The sequence below is a fragment of the Myotis brandtii genome, unplaced genomic scaffold, assembly GCF_000412655.1.
Source record: "Myotis brandtii unplaced genomic scaffold, ASM41265v1 scaffold463, whole genome shotgun sequence".
Classification (NCBI taxonomy): domain Eukaryota; kingdom Metazoa; phylum Chordata; class Mammalia; order Chiroptera; family Vespertilionidae; genus Myotis; species Myotis brandtii.
Window position 1 is genome coordinate 380500 of NW_005367694.1, and position 7936 is coordinate 388435.

A 7936-nucleotide genomic window follows, 5' to 3' on the forward strand; every position below is an offset into this window, starting at 1 on the left:
TTTTTATTGATTTCAGAGAGGAAGGGAGAGGGAGGGATAGAAGTATCAATGATGAGAGATAATCATTGATCGGCTGCCTCCTGCATTCCCCACACTGGGGATGAAGCCTGCAACCCGGGCCTGTGCCCTGACAGGGAATGGAACCCTCACCTCCTGGTTCATAGGTCGACATTCAACGACGGAGCCACGCCAGCCGGGCCCTGCTTTATTTTCTTTCTTTCTTTTTTAAAATATATTTTATTGATTTTTTACAGAGAGGAAGGGAGAGGGTTAGAGAGTTAGAAACATCGATGAGAGAGAAACATCGACCAGCTGCCTCCTGCACACCCCCTACTGGGGATGTGCCCGCAACCAAGGTACATGCCCTTGACCGGAATCGAACCTGGGACCTTTCAGTCCACTGAGCCAAACCGGTTAGGGCCCTGCTTTATTTTCTTGATAGCATTTACCACTTCAGGAAACGATACTGCCTTCCCCTCTAGAGCGTAAGCCCTCTTGCCCGCCGGGTTCCAGAGTTACCCATGACCGCGCGGTCCTGTTAGCAAAGCGCTTGCACCTGGCGCCTCGGCTCCCGCGGGGCACCCAACCCCTAACACGGACGCCTCCTGCAGCGCTGCTGCCCCCTGGCGGCCAAACGGCGTCACTGCGCTGGCCTCCCACACAGACACCAAGACACCGCATTGGATCCCTGTCCGCTTTATTACCCTGGACGAGGGCGTGGTCAGGGGGTGGGCGGAACCTTGGGGGGGTCCCAACGAGCTGGTGGGCGGGATCTAGAGGGAATGGCCAGTAGGAAGGGCTTGCTGTTCAGAGACGGTGGGGTGGGCGTGTTCCAGAGCTAGGGGGCGTGGCCCGCCGTGCGCTGGCAGGTGGGCGGGGCCTCGGCAGCTCAGGCGGGACTCGCGGGTCTACATGCCCCGGATCACTCCGTTGGGCTCCAGGTCTGTGAGGTTGCCCCGCAGGTTCTGCTCCTCCTCGAACGCCTTGAACAGTGCATTGAAGTTGCCGGCTCCAAAACCCTGCAGCGGGAGAGAGGAGGTGAGTTGCGAGTCCGGAAAGCCAGCCAGGCTGACCTGCATGCCCGCCCCTCGGGCTCGCTGGGGCCGGGTGCCACCTACCTGGTGGTTGTGGCGCTGAATGACCTCCAGGAAGAGCGTGGGCCGGTCCTGCATGGGCTTGGTGAAGATCTGTAAGAGGTAGCCGTTTTCGTCGTAGTCCACCAGGATTTTCAGCTCCTAGGTTGGAGACAGAGGGCAGGATGAGGGGGAGGCCCCCCTGCCCGGCACATGGGATCCTTAGAGAGTCCATAGGAAGGAGCTCCTGCACCCCCTCAGCCAAGAAAAGACCTGTGTCTCCAGCAGTTCCAGACAGCTCAAAATAGATCCTCTCAAAACAAATAAGTAAATAAAAATTAAAGAGATCCCCGATTGCATCGTGGCCGGCCTGGACCACCCGAATAGCCTCCACAGAGTTCTCCCTGCTTCTGCTTTTGCCTCTTCACAATCCATCTTCCCGACAGACAGGGAGTTAGACGTGCACTGACCACCAGGGGGCGGTGCAGAACACGGCCGGTGTTGCTGGCTGGCTGGGTTCCCCTTGAGAGATGGTGGTGCCTGGCCAAGTCGGGTGCGGGTGCGAAGGAAGGCCCAGGCCAGGGACGGCAGGCAGCCAGGGGAAGGGAGGCCCCGGCCCCAGTCTGCAGCCACTAGAGATCCTACCCTGCACGAATTTCATGCACTGGGCCTCTAGTATATTACTAAAATGATTAGAAACCCCCAAAAAAGCTACTATGATTTTTGGCCACAGAAGTACAAAATCCAAAGTCCTGAATAGCCTACCCCTGTGACCTAGGCCGTGCGTCCTTTCATCTGCTCTAGTCTTTCTGTTCCTCGGGCACTTGGAGCCAGCTCCTGCCTCAGGACCTTTGCACTGCTGTTCCCTCTGCCAGGACTGCTCTTTCCCCGGCCTTTGACATGGCCAACTCCTTCTCATCATCTAGATTTCCCGGAAATGGCACGTCCTCAGAGACACTTTCCCTGACTACCTCCTGTAAAGTGGTCCAGGTCCCTCTCTGTCACAGCCTGTTTTAACTTCCTGTGCGTTCCGACTCCCTCGCTCTCTGATGGTGTCTGTGCTATGTCCTTGTCATCTGTTTCCGCACTAGAACGCAAGTCCCATGACAGCAGGGGCCTGGTCTGGCTTCCCTCCGTGTCTGGGTGCCTGGCGCAGGGTAGGGCTTTGGACAGAATTTGTGAGGCGAGATGGAACTCGACGCGTTCTCCCAGCTGACCCGGGAGCCTGCTCCAGCCTCACCTCCAGGGCATCAAGGCTCTCCTTCACCCGGATCTTGGCCGACTTGAGCTTCTCCCGCAGCTGTTTGTAGTACGTGGATGGGACATCCAGGAATTCCATGCCTCTCTCTCTCAAGTGGCGAATCTGTTTCGGAACAGGGTCAAGTTCAGCCTCCTCTGCCATGCTCAGCATCCCTAGCCAGGGGGAGGTGCTGGCCAGGAGGAGGCAGGGTCCCTGTTCTGGCTCCCCCAAACTGTCTGGGTGTGCTGTGACCCCGCCCACTTCCTCCTGGGGGGGGGGCGGGCCTGTGGGTCCCCTTAGAGGAGCAGCAATCACTAGCATTTGTGGCATGCTCACCGGGTGACTGTCCCCAGTACTTTCTAAGCACTGCCTCGTTCTGTCCTTACAGTGATCTCCTGAGGCATTTGGAGGATACTATCCCCACTTCATAACTGAGGCATTGAGAGACTATGTATCTGTTCTCAACGTCATAACCAGAGCGATTTTACTAAAATACCAGTCACATCACTGCTCGGCGTACCCCACGGTTGGTGTCACATCTCAGAGTGCAAGTGCTCACCATCTGCCCCCACTCCAACGTGCTAACCGTGGCTCCTGCCCCCCTCTCCTTTGCTCCTTCTGTTCCAGACACCTGATCTTGCTGTTCCTTCAGCCCGCCTCTGCCCTGGCTGTCCCTTCCGCCGGGGGTGCTTTCCCCCAGATATTCACGTGCTTCCTCCAAGTCTGGCCCTTCCAACTCTGCATTCTCCCATGTCTCCCTCTCAGGGAGGCCTTTCGTGACCACCCTGTGCAAGTTGTAGTGTCCTGCACCCTCCCTCTCCCACTGCCAGAGCGCTCACTGCCTTCTCACACGTGCGTTTTACTTGTTTCGTTTTCTGCCTCCATAGATGGGTCCCAAGTACCTAAAACAGCACCCAGCACATAGTCAGCCCTCAGTAAACATCTATTGAGTAAGTGGATGAATGAATGAATGCAGTGGCCCGGGTCACGCAGTGAATTCTTGGTTGGGCTGGGATTGAATGGGACGGGCCAGGCTCTTGGCCACCCTGCCACATACAGCCATCGAAGGAATAAGGGAGGCCCAGCCTCCCCCGGGCCTGGAGCCGTAGACTCAGGACGTTCAATTTGGCTCCAAGGACCTAATCCCTCTGGACCTAATATCCTCATTTTCACGGTGACGCAACGAAAGCCCAGAGAGGGGGGTCGAATCCCGCGGAGAAACACAGCAAGTCCCTGGCAGAGCTGGGAAGAGAGTGCAGGCTTCCCGTTAACTTTGGAACCTGCTGTGTCTAAAAGCCCAGAATGTTGTTTCGAAGAGAGATGAACTCTGCGGATTGAGAATGTGCCTGCACACGAGGGGCAGGGACCAGCAGGGGCTCCGTCAGCCCTCGGGGCCGGTGAAGGGGGGGCTGCACTGCCCCCCGTTTCCTTCCTGCAGGGATTGGCTCTGGAGCTGAGTCAGAGGTGACTCAGGGCCAGGGATGGGCCTCTCACCGCTGTGATGATGTCTTGGGTCTTGAGAGCGATGTGCTGGACGCCCGCGCCCCCGTTGTAGTCCACGTATTCCTGCGGGAGGGCAACAAGGACACCCCGTCACTGGCCCCGTCACCACCGGGGCCCTCACACCTCTTCCCTGCGTCCTTCTGCCCCAGTCCGGCCCCACCTGGATCTGGGACTTCTTCCTGCCTGGCGCCGGCTCGTTGATGGGCATCTTGATGGATTCCTCGTAATTGGCCACCACGATGGAGCGCAGGGAGCTGTACTCCGTGTGCACCTGCGTGTCGTCCACGGACCAGAAGCGGTGGAACTGCAGGTTATTCAGGTACCTGCGGGGGGCCGGGAGGGCACGTTGGCTCTGGGACGGCCCCGGGCCCCTGTGCCCATCTTCCAGAATCTGTGCCCTGAGCCCGCTCCGGAAAGGAGGCGCCGTCCGTCCGTCACACACATCACAGATTTGCCCCTTTATCCTGACAGTTTCCCTTCGGGCGGGAGTACAGTCTTGTAACCAGATCCTATGGGGAAGCAATGCCTCCACAGCAAGTACTTTGAGAAGGGGCCTTGCTCCTAATTTGCACAAGGGCGCTGCCTGTGTGGGGGCAGTCTTCCTCCCGCCTCCACCTGTGGGTCACTTTGGGCCTTCAATCCTCTGGTCTCCACGGAGACGGTTTTACAGCGAACAAGCCTCACGCGAACTTCCGACCACCTGGCGCTCGCGGACAGCATCTCCTGGTCGGGCTGGTTCCCCACAATGTGGTCGATGACCTCGAGGTTGCTCTGGGGCCTGGGAGAGGGATCGGTTAAGGGATGAGAAAGTCTCTCCCTACATCTGCTCTCCTTCCCGCTGGCTCCTCGGCGACTATAGCAGCAACCTGTTGCGTGGCACCTACTACAGGCATCTTATTTGTGTCGCTCACACACCCTCACTAGCCCCATTTTCCAGGTGAAGAAACTGAGGTGTAGAGAAATACAGGAACTGGCCAACGTTACGCAGCTGTGAAGTGACAGAGCTGGGCTCTGAACCCAGGCAGGCTGGTTCCGGAGCCTATGTTCTTAGGCTCTGTGTGTGCTGCCTCTCCAAGCCACCCGTGGGGACCCTCAGGAGCTCCCCAGCAGGCTCGCAACGCTCCACCCCTGCAGGGAAGCCCAGAGGAGGGGAGCAGTGTCCCCCACTCCCACGCCCCAGGAGCACTCACAGCTTGGAAAGTACGGGGTCTCTGTTTGTCGTGGGCTCGAATCCAGGCAGGAAGAAGCCGGTGTAGTTCATCTTCTCCACCAGGGTGTGTGTCGTGTCCCCATACTACGGGCGGAGAACAGGCTGGCTGGGGCCCTGAGCTCCCTTCCCCGCTGAGGCCAGGACATGGCGCCAACACAGCCCGGGTCCCAGCCCGACTGATCCTAACCTGCCATGTGATCTTGGGCAAGTCACTTCCCCTTTCTGAAAGGACTTGCAGTCTGTCATTTGGGAATTTCTTTGACTCTGTGTCCCACAGGACCAGAGGTTCTGCGAGGGTGGGGACGCTTTCTTGTTCAACGCTATGGGTCAGCACCCAGGTCAGTGCCTGGTGCCATAAACAGATGTGACTTAAGTGAAGAATAACGAGGGCGTTGGGTCAGACCACAGCGAAGGTGCTTTCGATGGGAACCATCTTTAAGTGTATTTAACCTTGAGAAGGTGGGGCTGCGGTTGTCTCAGTGTGACGATAACACAGGTGGGAAACACCTTGGTGATCTTTGCTTGAGTGTCTGTGCCAGCCACCGTTGTGCTAAGGGCTGTACACGCGTGATCTCATTTGACCTTGACCGTAGGAGGGTTAGAGGTGAAGAAACTGGGGCACACAAAGGTTAAGAAGTGCATCTCAGATCACACAGAGGGTCCAGCCCCAGTCCTTGCTCACTTAAATGAGGTCACAGAGAGGTGAAGTGATTTGCCCAAAGTCACAGCTAGCGCAGGGGGCGGCTTCCCCAGACCCCGCTTGAAGCCTCCATCCCCAGGACGTCACCCCCACTGGGGAGGAAGGGAAGTGTGTCGGGGGGATGGTGGGGGGATGAGGGGCGGCAGGTAGCGCTCATCGGCCTCTGCACCCTGGGCAGGCATTACAGGGGATCAGACTCCCGGGAGAAGGCTGTGCTTTGAAACGCAGGGGCATAAGGAGTCTGGGCGGGGCCCGGGGATCCCGGCATCTTAGTGGGTGCAGATGCCAGGAGGGTGGGGGCACCGAAGTTTACTCACCGTCTGCAGCACAGCAAACTTCACCTTCCCAAACTTATCTTGCTCCACCCAGGGCTCCCGAATGATTTTGGCGCCCCGTTGCCGGGCTTTCTGCAGGGGAGATGGGCGGGGGGCAGGGGGGGGAGGCGGTGAGGGCCAGACCCTCCGGGAGCCCTTGCAGGCTGCTCCTGCTGGATCACCTCTGCGGGATCCAGCCCCGGCAAGAACCCTGGCCAGCTTCTGCACTCGGCCCTGGTGCCCATGCCTCATGCCCATTTGGCAGATTGGGAAACGGAGGCCCAGGCCCAGAGTTGATTCTATAGGAGATAAACCCAGCTGGGGCTAGGGGTCTGTCTGCCTCTCCTCCCTCACTCTGTGGCCCTTTCCCCTCTCCAGTCCTCCGCTTCCCCATCTGTAAAAAGGGGGGTTCCATAGAAGAATCTGAGCTGGCATTAACTGAGCACCGAGGATGTGTCCGACCCCTGCCAAGTGCCTTACACACATCATTCATGTATGTTTGTAGCAAACCTACCTTACTGCGTGTCTGTGCTTGTCACATGGGAGGCCCTGCTGTAGGTATTAACCTCTTTAATTCTCACAGTGACGTTATACGAAATCGAGGCACAGAGAAGTTAAGCCACTTGCCCGAGGTCACACAGCAAGTAAGATTCAGGCCCAGGCAGTCTGCCTCTGGGATCTGGGATCTGAACTTCTGAACTGCCTCTCGAGTGAAGGGTTTGGTCTAGAGTCGTGCTCAAGAAATGGCCACTGGGCCCGGCTGGTGTGGCTCAGTGGTTGAGTATCGACCTATGAGCCAGGAGGTCACGGTTCGATTCCTGGTCAGGGCACTTGCCCGGGTTGCGGGCGCGATCCTCAGTGTGGGGCGTGCAGGAGACAGCCGATCAATGATTCTCTCTCATCATTGATGTTTCTATCTCTCCCTCCCTCTCCCTTCTTCTCTGAAATCAGTTTAAAAAAGAAAAGAAAAGAAGTGGTCACTGTGATCTCATTGCCTCTGTGAGAGCCCAGTGAGGTGGGGGTGCAGTGGTTCTCCTCATTTTATAGTTGTGGAAACTGAGGCTCAGAGAGAGGACACGCAGGTAGGCCAGAGCGTCACTGGAAGTCGAGCGTGCGTCCCTCAACGCAGCGGTGTCCTCCAGCCCTGACTGACGGGGTCGCTGTGGGGACAGAGCAGGCCGAGCCCTATTGCTCCGTCTCCACACCAGCGGGTCTGGCCTCACCTGCACTATGTAGTCACAGTCTTCCACCTCGAATGCGATGTCCTTCACCCCGTCTCCGTGTTTCACCAGGTGATCGCCCATCTCTGCGGCCGGCAGGGGGTGGAGGTGGTGTTGGAGTCATGGCCCCTCGCCTGTCCTCCCAGCCGCTGGGCTCCATCTCCTTCTAGGCTGATGCCCCCTCCCTGAACCCCGCCCCCACCCATGACACCAGGTCTCCAGCCCCTGGCACCTCACTCGAACCCCTCGGGGGTCCCCTCACCTTTGTTCCAGGGGTTGAGAGCGGAGGAGAAAACAAACACAATCTAGGACACAGAGGAGCAGGCGGGTGAGCTGTGGCCCTGGGGACCCCCACCCCTCCTCCCTGCTCGCCACTGACACCCCTGGTGGGGGCAAAAGGAACCAGAGCAGCCCCCCCCACCCCGCCAAGGCTGGCCCTGGGTTGCAGTCCCTGCTCTGCCTTAGTTTGTCCCTTGGTCCTGAAGGACTGGGGGGCTTTATGTCTGCCCGCCACCCCTGGGGGCCTGGGACAGCTGCTGAGGCCTCGTGGGCTCTGCCAGTTTTTCCTGAACATCCGTGAGGCCAGCATCGGAGGAGGAGGTGGAACTAAGAAGGTCCCTGTGGCATGTGGTACAGAGGTGCCTGGGGGAGGGGTCAGGGGGGGGTGGGGGGGGGG

General features: G+C 58.4%; 1 protein-coding gene across 1 annotated transcript in view; it reads right to left on the minus strand.

The window, feature by feature from the left end:
• Positions 1-680: 680 nt before the first annotated feature.
• HPD (4-hydroxyphenylpyruvate dioxygenase) overlaps positions 681-7936 on the minus strand; it is a 12330-nt gene continuing 5074 nt past the window's right edge. The window contains exons 5-14 of the mRNA XM_014547056.1: positions 7523-7565; positions 7264-7346; positions 6044-6133; positions 5007-5110; positions 4517-4594; positions 3977-4139; positions 3808-3879; positions 2314-2436; positions 1119-1235; positions 681-1019 (exon numbers count right to left, since the gene is read on the minus strand). Of these exons, the coding sequence (XP_014402542.1) occupies positions 909-1019; positions 1119-1235; positions 2314-2436; positions 3808-3879; positions 3977-4139; positions 4517-4594; positions 5007-5110; positions 6044-6133; positions 7264-7346; positions 7523-7565 (984 nt within the window). The 3' untranslated portion in view covers positions 681-908. The remainder of the gene's footprint in view (positions 1020-1118; positions 1236-2313; positions 2437-3807; positions 3880-3976; positions 4140-4516; positions 4595-5006; positions 5111-6043; positions 6134-7263; positions 7347-7522; positions 7566-7936) is intronic.